General features: G+C 35.7%; 2 protein-coding genes across 2 annotated transcripts; both read left to right on the top strand.

Annotated features, from left to right (window-relative positions):
- The first annotated feature begins 4531 nt into the window (after nt 1–4531).
- On the top strand, nt 4532–6394 carry ARASP (chloroplastic membrane metalloprotease). The gene has a single exon (XM_086242706.1). The coding sequence runs from the start codon at nt 4684–4686 to the stop codon at nt 6049–6051; it is 1368 nt and encodes a 455-aa protein (XP_086098832.1). The 5' UTR covers nt 4532–4683; the 3' UTR covers nt 6052–6394.
- A 9941-nt stretch (nt 6395–16335) lies between these two features.
- MYB101 (myb domain protein 101) lies at nt 16336–19058 on the top strand. The gene is made up of 3 exons (XM_086240985.1): nt 16336–16677; nt 17280–18306; nt 18712–19058. Exons 1-3 carry the CDS (start codon nt 16336–16338, stop codon nt 19056–19058), a joined length of 1716 nt encoding a protein of 571 aa, XP_086097111.1.
- The last annotated feature ends 2227 nt before the right edge of the window (nt 19059–21285 follow it).

Below are 21285 nucleotides of genomic sequence, written 5' to 3' on the forward strand. Positions count from 1 at the left end.
TGGCGTACACGTGGAGGGCTGGTAGGGTACGTACGTTTAAGAAATTAAAAAAGGGGAGTCAAATTGAAATTGAGATTGGCATGGCAGGCAGACGTACATAAACACAAAAACCGTTTCAACTTTTCAAAGTGGTGGTTTTATGTCATGACCACCATCTGCTTTGCCTTGCTTCCCTTTGGGCAGCAAATGCTAGCTAGCTGTGTGGGGGAACCCAAAAGCTAGCTCAGTCCTCAATATAAGGCACCTCATATGTGCCATCCATTATGTATCAAAAATTCAAGAAACCTCTCTCTCTCTCTCTCTCTCTCTCTCTCTCTCTCTCTCTCTCTCTCTCTCTCTCTCCATGAACTAGCTTGCTAGTTCAGTTGATCAGAGCAGCAGTTATGGGGAAGACGATCGAACGGTGGAGCAAAGAAGATAGTTGTGAATTGTGATGGAGAAAGGTTGTGAAATACAAAAGAGAATGAAGGTATTGGCGCGCCTCAATTTAAAGACGTGGTTATATTGAGTTGGGTAACCATGTGATTTGATTGAGCCGCGTCAATATCTCCTTTTGCACCTCGATCTCTCTCCATCCAATTTCAACCAAACAAAACTACTACTCTTATATGGTATTATGGTATGTGCTTCTTCTTCATCCCCCTTCTCTTATCCATTTTTTTCATTAATTACAATCTTTGAAATTGGAATACTAGCTAGTGGCTAGTGCTAGCTGATCGATTTTCTTTGTTACTGTAATTATTTCTTTAATTTGCATAGTATGTATGTATGCATATCAACCACTGTAAATTAAGATATCTAAGCTAGAAGGGAGGATATGAGTTATTTGACCTTAAATACCAAATGAAATATATTTCATATAACTCCCTATGAATTTTATTAGACCCATAAATGATATTATTATAAAAATCTTTTGGGTCTTCTAATATCAATAAGTTGATTATGTCTGTCTTGTCTCCTTGTTCAATCACAAGTCTTTTCTTTGACAGTTTTGACTTTATATGTAAGACGTCCCTTCTATATCAACCAGTAAAGAAATGATGCCTCCGACATATATCCTCAACTCCTCTGCTAGGGTTTTACTCCTAGTTACTCTTCATGTGCAGAGATCAGAGAGAGCTCAAAAAGAAGAGAGAGAATTATTTGGCAATTTAATTAAAAGCTGAAAAAAGCATGATGTAGGTGAGATTGTTATGAAGAGAGTAGGTAGAAAATTAAGGGGGTACTGCTTTCAGGTCGGCCATTCCCTTCTCTCTCTCCAGTCTCCACTACCATTATCTATTAATTCCATTAATTATCTAGGAAATGGAAGCATCCATTATATATTTAAAAGTTAAAACTGAAAAGGAAATCAAAAACAAAAGAAAAGAAAGAGTACGTTCATAATAACTTAATTTAATACGACAATGATATATTAAAGTAGCTAGCAATATATATAAGTACAAAATAAAAAATCTTGCATGAACCTTCTAATAATAAAAAATTCGAATTGTTTAATTTGAAATCAATTAAACAAGCTGCAATTGCATGGTGTGAAGATTACTCTAATAATTAGATGATCATTAGAATGCTTTGACAACCTCATCAAACTATATAGTGGGGCCAATACATCAAAATTGCATGATTTTATCTAGTCAACTCATCATACATTCATGAATCATGATCCTCATGCGGTCATGCCTAGTTAATTATATATATATATATAAATGGAACTCTAAATTTAGAACCACATTCGATTAAGAGTAGACTTAAATAATGATTTAGATTTACAGTTTAGTATTATTATATTGTTGTATTATCATATATATACTATGGTAAAATAATATTATTTTTGTAGTTTAATTATATGTGTATTATTTGATGTGGCATTTCTCTGGGACCATCATATATAAACTGTACCCCAACTTTGGCTATTACCAAGCTCTAACATATAGAACAAAACATAATTGTATTTAGAACATTTGTACTGGAGAGGTTTATTTCAATTTTATGACAATAAATTGAACTAAAAGTAAAAAAATGACTTAAAATGGTAGAGTTTATTTCAAATTGGAGATCAATAGTTCATTTAAAAAAATATATATATGAACTTTGAAGTGAAATTTGTTTTGATAAGCTGACTCATCATGTGAAAAGTATATATCTATAGTTTCTCTCATGTCAACACATAGACTGCATTATATTTCTTTGTCTCTTATCTTAAATTTTTGAACTGAACTATTGAATAATTATTATAATTAAAATTACAATTCAGTTTAATAAATATCAAAATAATTCACAAAATTAAATTATTGAACAAGATGCTTTTAGATATAATTCTTTTTTTTTCCTAGAACTGACTAAAATTAATGACAAAGGAAGGAAAACACATAATTCAAAAAACTTAAAAAATGAAAGAGACTTGGTAGAGAGGGAGGATAGACATATATGCATGTAGTTGTATGGCTGGAGGAGTAGTACTGTCAACTGTCAAGAAAGGAATCGTTTCAGATGGATCAATTAAGAAGCTAGTGGCAACCATAACTGCAAGGTGAGTAGGGCCTACGACCCTTTGCTCTCAGTTTCAGCTTGGCTTGCATTAAATATTTCCATCAATACCCTCCCCTGTCTATTACCAAATACCATGTACTAGCTTAACCCTGGTTAGGAAGTTGTATGTGTCATAAGACTGATATACCCATGAACATATAGGACTGTCTTATATATAAATGTCTTCTAAATTAACTAAATTGCATGCAAGAGTGATTCGTACATTTATAGTTTCAAAAACATTTGAATGTATAAGTTTATTTTCGATACAGTAAATGTATCACATACAATCAATGTCAAAGAGTAGTTGCTATTGTAAGTATGGATTCAATCTCAAAATTTCTGACTTTATATACTACTGTGGATATCACATGGGTGGATGAAATAAAATGTTTTGGTTGCTCAAGATTAATGTTTATTTGTTGTTTTTTATGTGGGTTTATAATTCAAAATGCATTAAAATTCGGAGGCCTCTAAAACATATAGTACACTTAATGTTATGTGTAAACTATTAATATTTAATATGATTTCAACCATTATTGATACCATTTAATTTTCTTAAGGAAACAAGTACGTGTTCACACTCCAGTACTTTTGTATTGCATTGATGTCATGGAAGCATCATCAGTTGCATCAGTAGGTGACGGTGGGTGGGTCAAGAAAACAGAGGAGCTGTTAGATTTATTATGTGCCAGTTTGACAAGGACCCATATATGAGCCATTTTGAAATTTTGGCGATTTGATTGAATCCCACTTTTCTCTGCTCCATTTGTCCTGCTTCCTAACAAAATCAAAATCAGAGACCCACTTAGCAGATATGTTTGGATTTGGGGCAGAATCATGGGCATCTTTGATTTTTTTAATCCTTTTACTTTACTTTCCTTTTTGAACCTTTAAGTAATCTTTGTGGCAATGTTCAAAGTCCCATTTTAAAAACCAAATCGTCGCTTCTTCCTTTCAAAAGCTAACTTTTGCAAGCAAACATTTTGTTGTATCCGTCTTGTTTATTCCAAACAAAAGATCCTTTTCTGTCTAATCTTTTGCTATTTGAAGGAAATGACTATCTTCTAATTGATTAACATATTTTTAATGACTTCATTAGATAGTTAATTAACAAGTTTAATACTTTTCTTTACGTAGTTTACAGTTTTTCATATCTGCACTAGGAGACAACTCGACAGCTTCAACTTCAAGTGTGCCAAGAAAGGCTCATTTGAAAGATAATTGGGTTGGACCTACGAACAAAGCCCAGTACGTCCTCCTTTTTGTTTTGTACACTAGCGCATTACTCTTCATGCTGAACTAAAAGAAACCATCGGATAACAATTGGGAGAAGACCCAAAAAAGAAGATGATATTGGAACTACCTTTGGAGGTGGTACCTTTGCATGAAACAAGCATAGATGGGGGGGTTTAGAATAATGAAAATCAAAGGGGAGTCTTGACTCATGTACATTGTGCACAACAAAAAAACTTAGGGGTGCCTACCAATTTAAGCATGAAAAATGATTACTCTTCCCACTTGAAACTCATAAAATTATTATTTTTCGTTAATGTTTTTCTTTTTTGCCCACATAAATAAGAGTTCATAGATCAAGTAAACAGATACAAAGTAAGGCAAGCCGAAAATCAAAGGTCCAGGCCAGTCCAACAAAACAAAGGGCCCAAACTATCATCTGAGGCCCAAACCATACGGGAGGCACTTATCTGAACATGATCTTTTCAACACGTGTCAAGGAATTATTGGTACCCAAGAAGAAAAGTCAAATAGTTTATCTATCTTCCAACCCCTTTGGAGTTTGGATTCTCTCTGAAAGACCACCAGCCAATCTCATGTACACACTTGGCCACATTGGATCACGACTCTGCTCCGCCGGCCAAACCCGCCACCGGGTTCCCGCGACCCGGATAAGTAGGACCCGATTTTTTATGGATCACACGTTCCAAAATAGGCCATCTAAAAGGCTCAGACACGACACACGAATGCAAAAAAATAAAAATAAGAGGGAGTAGGCAAAGACAAGTAGACAGCTTAGTCACTTGACTTCCCCTCCACAAACCCAAAAAATGAGCCTGAAATTATGAATTATCTAATCCCTACATCACAAAACGAAACCTCACCTTCTTAAAATCCTATCAGAAATTCCAAGAAACCATGGTAATTAGCCTCTCATCTTCTCCGCCCACTTCTTCTTTGTCTTTCATCAAGCTAACCAATTCCAAGTCACCCATCTCAGAGTTTCCATCAAAGCCCAAAACCCACCTCCCAAAACCTCTGTCTTCTCCCATATGTTGTTCATTTTCTTCATCAGAGCTTAGTTTTCTCTGCAAGGACCCGGTTTTCTCTGAAAGGGGGAGGTACCCACATGGAAGGAGGTTCAAGTTCAGGTCTTGTGCTATTCCCGGGTTTGATTATGGGAACTTTGAGAGTGCTCAGTCGGTTTTGGAGGCAGCTGCAGTGTTGACTGCCATAATTGTCGTTCATGAGAGTGGTCACTTCCTTGCTGCTTATCTGCAAGGCATCCATGTAAGTAAATTTGCAATTGGTTTTGGTCCAATTTTAGCGAAATTCAATGCAAACAATGTAGAGTATTCAATTAGAGCTTTTCCTCTGGGAGGGTTTGTGGGATTTCCTGATAATGATCCAGAAAGTGGTATTCCTGTTGATGATGAGAATTTGCTTAAGAATAGGCCAATATTGGATAGAATAATAGTGGTTTCAGCTGGTGTAGTTGCCAATATAATTTTTGCCTATCTTATAATCTTTACTCAAGTCTTGTCAGTTGGTTTGCCTGTACAAGAGGCCTATCCTGGGGTTATTATGCCCGAGGTTCGTCCCTTCTCAGCTGCTTCCCGAGATGGGTTGCTTACGGGTGATGTGGTCCTTGAGGTTAATGGAATCCAATTGCAAAAAGGAGGGCCTAATGCTGTTACAGAGGTTGTTGATGTAATTAAGAAAAATCCCAAAAGAAATGTGCTTCTTAAGGTTAAGAGGGGAGGGCAGGATTTTGAAATTGGGGTCACCCCTGATGAGAATTATGATGGAACAGGCAAAATTGGAGTACAGTTATCACCAAATGTTAAGTTTACAAAAGTTAGACCCAAAAGTATTTCGGACACTTTCAATTATACTGGGAGAGAATTTTGGGGCTTGTCATATAATGTTCTGGATGGCTTAAAACAGACTGTTCTAAACTTCTCTCAGACAGCAAGTAAAGTTTCAGGTCCAGTTGCCATCATTGCTGTTGGTGCAGAAGTTGCAAGGTCAAATGTTGATGGACTCTATCAATTTGCAGCCTTGCTTAATCTTAACCTTGCAATCATTAACCTTCTTCCACTACCGGCTTTAGATGGAGGTTCCTTGGCTTTCATCCTCATAGAGGCTGTTAGGGGTGGGAGAAAGCTCCCTCTAGAACTGGAGCAGCAGATTATGTCATCAGGGATAACACTTGTTTTTTTCTTAGGATTGTTCCTTATTGTTCGAGACACGCTTAATCTTGATTTTATCAAAGACATGTTGTAATTGCATACAAAATCTTGGAAGTTTGAAATACAACTTGGGTTCGAGGAAATCCCTGTGAACCTGGTAGATCATGTGATGTCTCAGAGGGAGGAGAAACCAAGAACTTTGGGGACGCTTGACATAATATGGGTGCTTTTATCCAATACAATATGTTGGAGGTACTTGTGGCGTCTTCTTTTTCTCAATTTGTTTCACAAAATGTGGTTCTTTATGATCCTGTAAATCATAAATTTTTTTACTAATGATGTTGGCAACATTGGCATAAAATGTGTACTTTAATTGCTTGTTCTACCGTATAAAAGTCCATGAATATAACTGTTATAGTCAGTTCTTTTGTGGTGAATACTTGGTGACTGAGCTTGTGCTGTAGGGGGGTAGTCTTTGAATAATATATTTTGTTGGTTGCACTCTAACAGATATTATCAAAAGACTGGGAGGATTGTTTTCTTCATATTTAAGATTTTAAAAGTTTTGATTGCTCTACTTACTCTTTATTTTCTGTTCTCTGTTCCTCCTTTCCTGAAGATGATTTTGGATATTTCTTCTAATATTTTGTTCTTGGTTCTCTTTGAACTCTCATAGTCCTTCGGAGGTTTATGAGATTTAAATTTGATGGATTAGAGACCTATATTGGGATTTGGCTTTGTTAAATGTTACTAGGCAGGAGAGTCATAACGTTTTTTGAGGTGTAGTTTTCACTCTTTTGTATTGCATTAGGTTTTAAACACAGTGCCTGCAACTAGAATTCGTGATGCAGTGGACTCCTGATTTTGAGGGTGGGATCTATGGATGGAGGTTTCTCCTCTTTTGGAGAAACCAATATAGTAACTTTTACTGTGTTCAACACAATAAATAGTTAGATGCAAAACTGTCCTGGTATAGAGATTTTATATACAGATCAATAGATATAACTTTAAAATTATCCATAGTGTTGGCTGTGCTAAGATTGGTTTTGCAAGTAATTTTCCTCATTATAATGCAAACGACACCATATTCTGGTACCCTCATTGGCCTTTGGATCATGGAGTCATCACTAGTGTTGCTAAATCCGTGAAATTTTATGTTCTGCAAGCCATTATGCATCATGCATGAGACTTTAGATTTGTGAAAATATCTTTGCGTTACCCTTTGTTTTCCGGTGGTGGTACTCAGAAGAAGATCTTTGCAGTGTGTGATATGGTAAGCGTAATAAAGCTTAATGGTGCATACAAGGCTACAAGCAGTGAAATAGGATCCTATGCCCATATTCTTAGTGTTGAACTGTTGATATTATGTTTATGTGCAAAATGTTTTTGTTTAAAAAATTAAGCGCCTTGGATGTAGGCGCATTTACTATTCAAGATTTAGAATTTACTATGCAAGAAACTACTATTCAAGATTTAGAATTTACTATGCAACAAACAACTAATGACAAATTAAAGAAGAGAATGACCTTTCTTATCTTTGAAATTTTATTACAAAATCATTACAATTGGCGGCACAATACTTATTGAGCTAGTATGCATGCCAATTATGAATTTGTTGACTAATATGAGCGTGAAAATTAAGGATCAATAAACAATGTTAATCATTGTATGTGGCTCCAACAATATATCAATAAATTCCAAGCGCATGTTATGCGCGTGTTGATTAATAGATAACTGGATATATTTGTTAATAATTTTTTTATGAGAAACATAATAAATTTTGTTGGTTTATCGTTGTTAATCTTGTTTTGATATCATAATAATTTTTTTTTTTGGTGCAGTGGCGGCCGAAACCCAAAATATCATAATAAATTTTTTCGATTTATCATTATCATTATTTCCGAAACATAGATTGCGAGAATGTGACAATAATTGTTTGTATTTAACACTGTATATGTCTTGCGGATCCATTAGATGGACGATGAGTTACATGTTGAGCCTGCTCAACTTCCCCTTCAACAATGCCTGCAGTGTCTGATCGGTCGTCACTACATCATTTTCCTCTTAAATCCACTATTGGTTTATGTTATCTATTGATACATTAGAAACTAAAGATTGGTTTAAAAGATCAATAGCTACCATGCAGTCACTTTTAGGCTGATGGTTGTAGAGAAAGGGGTGGCAAGGTGACTACCCAAACCAAATTTTTAGAATGGTGGAGTTTGGAGACAAAAACTGTCCAACGCTGCTGGCAATTTCTCCCTCCACCAATGTTGCAGGTAGTTGCAAATAGAGACTCACCATTGTTTTGAAGATAGTTGCTGTATTCATGAAGAGCAACTTGAATTAAAAGAATGCCTCCATTGACTTTAGTAATTGTCTGTGTGCAATCTGATATTATAATAGTATTAACAATTTTATGATAGTACATCAGTATTTGAAAATCAAAGCAAATAATTAATTAATTATTATAAACCCTTTATACATTGAAATCAATTGAAATACAGTGTATAATGATATAAAAGAAAACAATGAAAGAAAATACATTTGTAGATCTTAATGCTTTAATCTCTCTTGTCATTCGAAAAATTCCCTAACTTTAAAAGAAAAAAAAAAAGGAACGTATATGTAAAGTGGTTGTAGCTGTTGCTGCTGATGTTGAAGTTGGATTGTTCTTCACCATTGGTGTTGATGGTTCTTCTGTGTTCTGGAAAAAAAATACCAATAAATACTTGGTCCATAATAAAAATGAAGCACCCAAATCTTAACAAAAATATATAATTCAAATAGTAATTCAGCAGATGGCAACAAACATGAGAAATCAAATATCCATGCCAGAAATGAGAAATCAAAACCCAAAATAAAGACCCCTAAAATCATAAAGAAAATAGAAAAAACAAAAAACAAAAAAATAGTTGAACACACAGACCTGATGCCGATCGATTCTAGTATGGTCCTGTTATTGTTTAGATTTTCTCGATTTATTTGGTGTTGGGATGGTGTAGAGAGAGATGTGAAGCAGGTGTGGTGCATGAAAGATCAAGAGATCTGAAGTAAAAAAATAAAAAATAAAGACAGACAGATCGGAAGCATGTGGGGGAGAAAGAGCAAGAAAGGGAGAGAGAGATCTGAAGCAGATGGGATGAAACTATGAAAGGATCAAGAGCGCTCACTACCAAAAAATTGGCCAATAGGAACCAATTTTTAGCCACAGATAAAATTCTGTGACAAATTTTGTTAAAGTCAATGCTATTCTCTTTATTAAGTTCAAAAAACCCACTGATTGATATGCAGGCGTGAGAATAGATCTCACAGATCTTTATATCTATGTCTATAGATTAAAAAATTAATTTATTCAATTATAATATATATATATTTTTTATAACTTTTTATATATATTCACAATATATATAAAACTAATATTATAATCAAATTATAATCCTGCATTGGTAGAGAGAACATGTGAAGATAAAAGGATATTAGGATAAGAATTACAGTATTACAGTATTACACAGAGACAGAACAGAACAGAACACCATAGGTCTGCGTCGGCGTCGGCGAATGAAAGAAGAAACACCAGAGGTCCAGAAGAATAGGTACCGTCGGCGTCGTCTGCCGTCGGCTGCGCAGGTCTCTCAAGACTCTTTCCACAGGGATGAAGAAGTAGAAGGAATGAAGAAATGAAGAAGATACAGATCAAAGAAGATGAAGTAAAGGAGTCATCAAATCTAGAGAAGTTCCACCGATTCTTTCCATTGGTGACATTAGTCGAGTAATAATGATATTCTCTGTGCTAGAGTTCGCATTTCTAATCACTGTCAGACAACAAGTGGACGGTTGAGAAGTGTGTAACAGAGCTAATTTCGACTAGGCCTAAAATATCACAGATATATTTCCTATGTGATTGTTTTTTTGTTTGCGTGTGATATACGGTGGGTGTAATGAGCGGCAACAATTAATCCAAAAAATTGCCGCCTATTTTACAATCTAATTGGCGCCTATTTTACAATCTAATTGCCAGTTAATACTTTAATAGAGTCACAGAAGTACAATACAAATTAAAAAAGCTTATTCTAGAACTTCCCTACACAACACCCAAAGACTGATAAATAGAACAAACTTATCCCTTTAATTTGACAATAGAAATACAACACCCAAATACAAAGTCCACCTCACCCTTCTTCTCTGCTGCGACGGTGGTGTGTGAGAAGGAATTTGTGAACTCAGCTCTTAGTAAAAGGCAAGTACTTCATTACCACATATGAGATGCTACTTATTATTTAGCTATGAATTTATATGAACTCTTATTAACTGCTAGCTTGTTCATATCCTTGTATAGATGCATGAGTTTGTGGATGATGATCTTGTTTCACTAGAGGCCGACACAGGAATGCTGCTGCCACTAAACCCACTAGCTGATATGCATAATGGGGAGCTACTCAACGTTCCAGGGAATGGGACTGAAGATGATAGCGCTGAAGAAATCGAAGATGGTGATGGAAGTGAGCTGTGTAAACGTCGAGGGCAACCCAGGGATGTATACAGACCCATTCTCCCTCCCAATGTTGGTCAGTAGCCAGATGGATGATACTATCTATAACCAGAGTTTGCCAAGTATATATGATTAGACTTTTGAGTTGGTTAAAATTCAAACTTTCTTATGGTGGAGATTTCACTATCTTTTGGTGGAGCAGTAGCTTTATTTTGGTGGAGATTTAACATTCTTTTGATGGAGCACTCTGGTGGTTATAAGTTTCATTTTGGTGGAGATTTAACTATCATTTGGTGGAGCAGTAGCTTTATTTTGGTGGAGATTTAACATTATTTTGATGGAGCAATCTGGTGGTTATAGGTTTGATTGATATATGTCCAAGGCTTTACAACTATATATAATTCACTTAAGGTAGTATGAATTATGTAGGAAGTTGTATTGTTGCCTTGTCATGCAGCTCATGAATATGTTAATACAGTAATGAATGCTTACAATTGTTGTACCTGTTGATGGTGGAGATTGAACATACTTTTGTTTAAGATATGCAATGTCTACTTTTAATACTGTAGATTATAAATATGCCATTAAGATGGATGACATTTTTTAATATGTTGTACTGTTGATTTTGGTCAATTATAATTCCCTGAATGTCAATGTGGGTTAAATTAGCTCATCAAAAATTAAATTTTGTCACATTTCTATGGCATATTGTTATTAAACTGGATCCAGGAAATAGGTAGACTTTTAAAATGCTGCCATGGAATATGTGAAAAGAATAGCCCCCATTTCACCCGTAAAAAAATGCAATATTATTAAAATATTTTGAATAGATCCATGTATTTGTTTAAATATAAAAATTAATAACTCACGGTTTACAAATGAAAGCAGTAAGTCCAGCATTCATGCCATATTATATTATTTAAAAAATAATTAGTTTAATATAATAATGAATATATTTTATTGATATTGATGTACACAACTTTCAAAGAATTTTATATTTAATTATATAAAATATCCCACTGTTTTACACAAGAAGTCAACAAATGTATCCCACTGTTTTACACAAAATGTGAGTGAATGGCCTATAGCCACCCAAGTAGTACCCACTGACCCAGTTTTAGTAGCTGTTTGTAGCTAACTGGGTTAGACACGGATAACAGTGGAAAAGTTGGGTAAAGCCCACAGATGTGGACAGTGGCTGATGGCCAATTTTTTGGTAGTGAGCTCTCTTTTTTTCTTTACTAAGAACAAGAGATCAAGAGATCTGATAAAAGGGAGATCTAAAGGGTGTTCAGACATCTACTCCTTCACAATTTTGAAGCGGCCCCACCATTTGGAAATATCAAATGGTCCAAGGATGAGTTATTTATTAACACATATACCTTTAAGTCCCATTTCACACGCAAGTGTGTGTTCCAGTGCTGCTCCACACTTCCCCATAATCTGCAATGAGAACATTTTGGTGTGTCAGTGTGAGTATATCTATTGTTTGCAGACAATAAACTACAATAATGTCACCATTCTAAAATTAGTTTAAACCTTAAGTGGCAAATGATAATTAAGACAACTTTTGAATCCTACATTTGCCTCTTTCAGTTGGAATTGTTGTGGGAAAGGAATAAATCTCCCACTAATTTTTCAATTTGGTTACCATTTTTGTGTAACTACTTATTAGTCAACTATTATATAAATTAGTGGAGCGTAAAGCAACTATTAATTCAACTAAAATTTTTTAAAACAACTAAAATATTAATTGGTGACTCCAAAAAATGTCATTTGTCACTAACTTCAATTTAGTTTCAATTCAAGGTGGCTATAAGGGGTATTTGTTGTAGTGCGTGTGGCTCACATCATCATCATGTGGGTCTAGACATTCATCAAAATGCACCATAGACGAAGTTTTTGTCCGACTTTCCATTGCACTTAGCTTTGTGTATTAACTTAAAATAGGAAGGATTCTTATAATTGATTTTGGATAGGTTGAACATGAATTTGGCATCTGTTATGCCGAATCGAATTTATTTCGTGCTCATAGATTTTGAATTTTGAAGCATGTAATTCTTTTTCATAGTAAGCCAAAAAAGTTTCATTTTCCATAATTATACAACTAACGACTCATTTGCAATTCTATAACAATGTTATTGTTATGATTAGACTGTCATTTAGATACATTATAATTTTTTATGCGGTGACCGAAAGAATAGATAAAAGTATTAAATCTAGTTATAATTAATATAGTCAATATGGATCTAAAGTTTAAAAGAAAGACATTTATTTGATAGAAAGAAGAAAACAGTTGATCGATACTGACAATGGTTCCCCATGCACGCGCGATTGTTAGTTTATATATTGTGTATGTGCGTGTCTAAGTTTTAATAAGAAAAGACCAAATAATCGTCAACAATTAACAATCATGCACTTGTACGCACATAGATGATGACAAATATAAGCAATGATGAGAAGGTTACATTTTCAAACGAAAAAATGATAGAATAATCAGGAATTAATATTTGTTAGTAATTTTATCTATAACATTATTACAGTAGTTGGGGGAACAATTCTTGTTGAGAAACCTTTGATTAATTTTGTCGACAGGAGATGAGCTGATAAAGTTAAAGTTTAAATAAGGAAAAGTACGTAGTTGATAATTACAGTGAAACATAATTATAGGGTTATAGTTCTATAATTTTAGGATAAAATAATAGAAAGAATGAGCTTACGATTGTGCTTAATTAACCAAATTGAGTTTCGCCCAAGTTTTTTTTTACTTGCGTGCCAACCAAACTACTCATCTTGTTTTCAATTCATAACTTTTACTGTTATAATTATATATCGGAATCGCATGTAAGGAAGAAGAACTATTATTTTGAATAACTCAAAAACATGTAGAAACATTAAATAGATTGAAGTATAATTTATATGGTCAAAATGCATATAAATATTAAAGGAAGGCTTATTCACACTATTGCCCTGTAAGATACACTTTTTTTCACTTTGCCCCCTGAAACTTAAATCCTCTCAGTTTGCCACCTGAACTTCACAAAGTTGTTACAAAAGACCCTAGGCCGTTAACTCTGTCAATTTTTTCGTTAAAATAGCTGACATGGCACCTATATGGCATGAGTGAGACCCTTTTTTAGTTATGTAAGATCCATGTAGACAAGCAAAATTATAAAAAATTGACATGGATCTTATTATTTTTAGTTTAAAAATTATTTTTTTTGTCCACATGGATTTTACATAACTAAAAAAGGGTCTCACTCATGCCATATAGGTGTCACGTCAGCTATTTTAACGAAAAAATTGACAGAGTTAACGGCATAGGGTCTTTTGCAATAACTTTGTGAAGTTCAGGTGGCAAACTGAGAGGATTTAAGTTTCAGGGGGCAAAGTGAAAAAAAGTGTATCTTATAAGGAGCAATGGTGTAAATAAGCCTTAAAGGAAAGGGATTAATTATTTGACAGAAAGAAGAAAAAAATATAGACCCTTATTAATAATGAAACAAAAGAAAAGAACTGAAAGAAAATAATTACTAAATATATTCAATTGACAAATTAAAATTTCACTACTTATTCAGAGTCTCATAGAAATTTGCAGTATTATATCGACCTGCTAAGGCGGCATGATATATATGAGCCTTATAAATTTTAAAATTATGAATAAAATTATATTTATGAACTACAAGCATACATATATATTTCTAGATGAGATTGGCATGATATATATCCATGCATGTCTGACCTCTTTCATATGTGTGGTTATCAAATGTGATGCATGTAGAACTACTGATCCGCTCTCATACATATATATATGCTCGGTAGCTGCTTGTAAATTTACATTCTTTTTCTACATATATTTTATGAAACGAAGTAAAATAGTTATAAAAAGAATTGAAGTTAAAGTTAAAATCCCTGGTAAAAAAAAGTTAAAATTAATTAGTGGTAATTTTGTTTTCTAAATTTAGTTTGACAAAGATAACATATATTTTGTTCTTTTAAATTAATTAGGGAAAATTACTAGTTATAAACATGTTGTTTTGTTTTGTGCTGGCGCACTTTGAAGCATGCAATCCATTTTCCGTAATAAGCTAAAAATTTCAATTTCCCATAATTCTATAGCTATATATATTTATTATTACACCGGTTTACTGACCTAATCATGGTAAAAACTTTTAGAAGTGCTTGGATAACAAGAGAGTACAAAGTCATTTGACATTTCACTACGCTGTTCTTTTCGCTTCAACACAGATAAGATAAAAGATTATTTTGTCATACATAATTAATTTAAGGGCTAATTACAAAATAGCCCTTCCAGATTTAGTGTCATTTTCAATTTTTCCTATAAAGTTTCAATTTTTTCAATGTGGTGGATATAGTTTTCAATTTAAATCAATGTACAAACTGAAAAAAAAAAAAAAAAAAAAGACTCAATTACCCCCACCCTCCCTAGCCCCATCTCTCTTTCTCTCTTTGGCTCCCCCGTCATACCCCCAACCCTCCCAGCCCCATCGCATCCCTCTCCCCACCACCGCCAGTGACTCCCCCCTCCCCCGGCGGTGACCCTTCTCTCCCCTTTGCCCCATATCTCTTTCTCTTTTTCTCTTTTTGGCTCTCTTTCTCTATGGCTCTCGTGGCGGCACACTATGAGAAAGATTGAGTACTACATTGAAAAAACTGAAATCTTATGGGCTGGGAAATTGAAAATAATAATAAACTTAGGAGGGGTATTTTGTAATTAACCCTTAATTCAATCTAGGTGCATGAGTTCAACGTGTATATGACAACTGTGAATCACGCGCGCACGCAATCCATTTGCATAATAAGCTAAAAACATTTTTCCTTTTGCATAATTATATAGATATAATTATATAAATAATAATAATAATAATTATACGAGCCATTACAGTGACATAATCTCGACTTTCAAAAGTAATTGTATAAGAACACTAAAAAGCCCTTCGACATTTCATTATACGTGGCGTTGCGCTTCAACTTGAAAGATATTTTTGTCATATATCATTAATTAATTCAGAGGTGCATGAATTCAATGTATATCTGACCACTACGAGATGTGGTCAGCGCAATCCAGTCTTTTGTTTTTATTGTATAATATAATCTAATTAAGCCATAAATTAAATTAGGTCAATGAAATTTCTTCCTCAATATTCCTATTGTCAAAGTTTTTCTTAAAATATATGTTTGACCAAAGAGAAAAAAGAAAGAAGAGAAACTGTGATACGTATGATAAAACTTTTCTTTTTTCTTAATCAAAAAAAAAAAAAAAACAAAGCACAGATGAAATGTGTAGAATGGTGTTCTAGAAGTGAAAGAAGGGAAGAGTGTGGTGTATCCTTAGCTATTTAAGGGTGGAGATAGAAAACGCGTCCATGGAGACGTACCACTTAGCATGCAACCCGGAGCGAAATGGAAGCTCGCACCTCTAAATAAACCCTCTCCATGGGCTCTCTCTCACGCACACTACTCACCCCACCCAACTTTGGTCTCAGCACACAGCACATACCCTCTCCTATTCGCCTATTCCTCTCTTTCTCTCTTTTTTCTCCAAAAATCTGAAATCCCTCTGTCTAACAAAACAAAAGGGTAGGAGCCAATAGAGACAATAGAGCGCTAGCGCTTCTTGTATTTGTCTCTCTCATTCTCTCCTCTTTCCTGTATTTCTCTCTCACATATTGGGAGAGGAGAGAAAACTCTCTTCCAAACCTTAATTCCCAGCTCCCCTCTAGTATCTCTCTCTCTCATTTCTCATAGGTACATACAAAGTCCCTTATAAATTCAAGAAAAAACCTCCTTGACAAAAAAAATAATAATATATAATCAAGAAAATAGCTTGTGGGTTGTTGTTAGGTAGCCAGCAAGGCAGAGAAAATGATCAGCAACGGCAGCGGAGGAGATGGAGCACACAGCAACGAGGCGGCAGCCCAGAGAGGTGGTGGTGGTGGTGGCTCGGCACGTGGGCTGAAGAAGGGACCGTGGACGGCGGCGGAGGATGGGATTCTGATCGAGTACGTGAAGAAGCACGGGGAAGGGAACTGGAACGCTGTGCAGAAGAATTCGGGGCTGGCGAGGTGTGGGAAGAGCTGCAGGCTCAGGTGGGCCAACCACCTCAGGCCCAATCTCAAGAAAGGCTCTCTTACTCCTGAGGAGGAGAGAATCATCATCGAACTTCACGCTAAGATCGGCAACAAATGGGCTCGCATGGCTTCTCAGGTAATTCATCATCAGCACCATATATATTTCTTCTTCTTCATTCTTTTTTTTTTTTTTTTTTTCAATTACCTCTTATATATATATTCTCTTTTTATTTTTATCTGTGGAACTTTTTTTTCTCTGCTTCTTTTTCCTTGTCCCTTGACTACCTGTTTTATTTTGATTTTTCCTTTTCTTTGTTCATTTTGATTCTGATTGTGACCCCAGTCGCTTTCATTTTCCTTGGCCTTTGGCTCTCTCTCTCTCTCTCTTGCCCCTTTTCATTTCTCTTTCTTGGTCTTCTTGGACCATCTGTCTCAAGTTACATGGTTTTCATAGATTCCATTTGTTTATTATGAAATTGTAAGCATCTTAGTCTCTGAGATTTGATCACTCCTTTTTTAATTTTTTTATATTTTATTATGATGTTGCTGATCTAATTTTTTGACCAGATTCGCCACCAACCCCCTCCCTTGATTTTCATTTTTGGACCAACCTGTTTAATTAATTATGCTTGTGTCTGTGTTTTAATTTGGTTTGACCTGAGAGTCCTCTCCATTAATTTCTTCAATATTTCCCCGATTCCTGTGTCTGTCACTAATTAATTTTTGTATCATCATCAGTTACCCGGTAGGACGGACAATGAGATAAAGAACTACTGGAATACGAGAATGAAGCGACGCCAGAGAGCCGGTTTACCCATTTACCCTCACGAGCTACAACAAGAAGCCGCCGCCTTTCACCACCACCAACAACAACAACAACTCCACCACCATCAGCAGCAGCAAAGACTACAATCCTCCTCTTCCTCTTCATTTTCTTCTCTCCTCTCCTCCTCTCACCCTCATCGCAAGCCCTCTAATAATTACACCTCCACTCCCTCCTCCCTCTCTCTTTACGACCACATCACCGCTTTTTCCTCCGACCATGCCGCCGCCAATAACCCTCTGCACCACAACAATACTTCCCTTTACACCTCCAACGCCGCCTCCATGGCCCAATTCAACGGTGGCAGCAATGGCGGCTTTGCCATGCCTCTATCCCCCGTTTCCCAATTCGGGTCATCACCCTCCCCTCTGTTCAATCAGAGCAGTGTTCCAAACCAAACCCTTTTGACCCCATCACTTCAGTACAATTCTGGGGGGTTTGGTAATTACAATCTTAGCCTGAACTCGATGATAATGGGTCCTCCTTATGAGCCATCAAAGGCTCATGTGATTCCCGGGTCGGAACCAGAGCTCCCTTCGAACCAAACACCGCCCTACTCCAGTACCAGACCTTCTTCATCCAATGGAGGTGAGGGTCCCATGTTGGGGGCTTCAGGCATTGCCAATATCAAACATGAAAATAGGATTAATGCAGCAGTGTCGGGCCAAACTGGCAATAGCGGTCTGTTGGATGATGTGTTGGTGGAGGCTCAGAATCGGTCGACTAAGAGATCAAGAAGTTGTGACGATGAAAGTTCGTCGGGATTGTCAGCAAAAGTTAAAGGTGTGATGGAGAAAGAGTATTCTACTGATGAAAATGATCAGGAGGCCGAAGATAATGTGCAGGTCGAATCATCAGCTTTGAAGATTCATAGATCCGAGATTAATAGTTCTGGTCAAAACCAGAGGGATGATAGATTGAGCTCCTCTCCTCCATCAATTGGTAAGAAGATCGATATTAAAATTGTTGCATGCATTCTTGTTTACAGTTCATATTTAATTTCAAATTAATTAATGTACTTCTTCTTCATAATAATTATTTAGTTCTTATTGTGGTCCACATATATTTTTGGTGTTATTAGATTTTTTTGTATGTGAAAGTTATATATAATTTGCTCTCATATTATGCATGTGGGTTTTTTGGTAGTAACACAGCATGACATGTGCACCGTAAATCAATAAGCTAGTCGCATGTTACACGCGTGGTCATTTATAGATAAATTAGATATATTTTTAATAAATTTTTTCAATATATATATCATTAATTATTTCCAAAATTTAAATTGCGAGAATGTGGCGCAACAATTGTTTTATATTTAACGTTGGTTTTGAAACTGCGCGCGCGCAGGCGTGAAAGCAAGTGAGGAGGAGCAGGATCCATTAGAGGAGATGGACGATGACTTGTTGAGCCTGCTCAACTTCCCCTCAACAATGCCGGCAGTGTCCGATCAGTCGTGGTACTTGGGAAGCAGTACTACAACATCTAACCGGCCGGCATCATCATCTTGCCCAAGTACAAATGAGAATCATAATTATGTGGGTCTAGACATTCAGCAAAATGTGCCATTGGAGACGTTGCTGGTGAAAAATACCAGCACTTCCGCAGCTCCTGATCATCATGAAGTTGAGCCGAATAGTACCCAGCTCGGATCCTCATCATCATGTTACTGGAACAACATGCCTGGCATTTGTTGAGAATTAAACATCTGCGTGCATTAATTTCAATTAATTCCCTTCATTCAAGAGAGACTAGCTAGAGATAGTGATCAGTGTCCATATGATCAGTACTACTGAGGACTAGAGCTTAGTCATGTGCATATGGTTGAGATATTAGAGTTTTTAACTTACTAATGGATTAATTATGTGGGTTTTAATTATCTTTTTAGCTACTTAATTAGGTTTCATTAGGGCTAGCTTTTTCTAGCAAAAAGAAAACAGTTAATTGTTTGATTTAGGGTTAATGAAAACCTTCTCTCTTCTATTTTAGTTCAGTGTTTAATTATGCCATGCATGTGTGATGTGTTGTATATATCATCATTAATTAATGTAGATCCTAGTTTTAGGTTCGACATGGATATTAATTTGTTTAGGTTGTCTTTAATTAAGTTCTCATAATTAATTCTGGAGAGTTATATGCTTTTAATAGGAATCAACCCAAATTGCGTAAAATTTAGCGACAAGTTGCACATATTTAAACTTTTGGTGATGATAAAGCGGAGCCGTCAGCAAAAGTTTCAGTCTTTCATCGACGTCTCTGGCAAAATTAACGACTTGCCCATGAAATCACGTTGTCTCTATACGTTTTTGTGACGACTTTTTATCAATGGTGACGATTCCCCACTGGCCTCCCTAAAATCCAAATTTCTCCTAGCTAGTTGTGGGTGCACCCGCCAACCATGCACCAGCCCAAAATTTAAGGGCAAATATATATGAAAGATCCAATTGACAAGTAGACCCACATTATCACGAAACTTGGCCAAAAATAGCACTGCCAATTTGCTAAATATAGGGGACCTAGGGGTAGTGCTTTGCAGCAAGGAATGGTGGGTGTGGGTCATCCTTTAACCTTAGTGCCAAAAAGAAAATAGGAAAAATGAAAGGTTCACGCATACCCTCTTTCCCCAATCATCGCCTACTTCCCTCACTAATGTTGTAATGTAATGCAACATATAAAGTATTCATAAATGTGAGAGGGAAGGGAAGTAGGGAACACACGTCAGATGCTGCATGCATTGGATTGTGAAATTTGTAAGTGAGTGACCATATATGCCATGCACGCAAACATTTTTCACGTTCTATCCCCTTGTGCTTTTCTAGCTACTTCGATCATCATAATCATAACACATCTATCTATCACATCGATCTTATAGTACTAAAATTTTTAAAAACCTCATTCCATATAAAAATAATCTTATCCAGATAAAAATAACCTTAGGCCAACCTCGTTGAATGACATTGAATCTAGTCTTTAACATATTTAATGCAATCATAATACTATTTAACTAGTTTTAGTAATTGACCACGTACGTAGACTAGAATTAATGTTTTTTATGGAAGAAAAGTAGTCAAGGGTCCGCTTTGAATTAGTCAGATTGCGAATGAGAGTTGTCCATGGAAGCATTAATAACTATATATATATCTGGTATGGTCGGTTACTCGATTGCTTGACCATTTCAAGTTTTTGGTTGAAACATGTGGAATATATTGACCAGTGCAGTTGGGTAAAAGGTCAATGCTTACTTGACCATTGAATTCATCCTTATTCAACAGTAGTTGGTCATTTATATATGAGATCGATGGTGAGAAATGGTACTGGTACTTGCCGGAATTGTGGGAGTTGAATAGTGGCATGAGGGAAGTGCATGAATTAATAATGTAGAGCTAGTACATTCGCACAAATTGATAGCTATGTGTGAATGGTTTTCTAGGGACATAGAGATTGCATGAGCAAAAGAATATTGGTGGTATTGATACTTGTCCATGTACGTAGCTAGCTCTCATCATGCACAAGGGAAGGCAATTTCCACACCACCCCGTTTCTAGCCATTGAATCCTCCACCTACAAACCTTGTGTGTGCCTTTAATTTCCTACTTCTCTAGTCTACTGTGTATAAGGCACTACTAGAAAAATGCTCATTAATTGGACATAAGCAAACGGTACAAATATGTTTTCATGACACCTTTTTAATAATGAGCACAAATATAATTTTTTGACATACATAAATTGTGCTCGCCATATGTGGCCCTCTTAAAGTGGGCACGAGATTTGTGCCTAAGATAATGTGCAGACTATCACCAATCAGCATCATGGATTATTGCGGCCCTGTTCTAAACTTTTTTTATTTTATTTTTGGCCATCTGTTCTAAACTTTTTTACAACGACAAAGATATGTACGTGTCTTAGTCTAATAGATTTGACAAC

This window comes from Dryas octopetala, chromosome 4, assembly GCF_963921425.1.
Source record: "Dryas octopetala chromosome 4, drDryOcto1.1, whole genome shotgun sequence".
NCBI lineage: Eukaryota > Viridiplantae > Streptophyta > Magnoliopsida > Rosales > Rosaceae > Dryas > Dryas octopetala.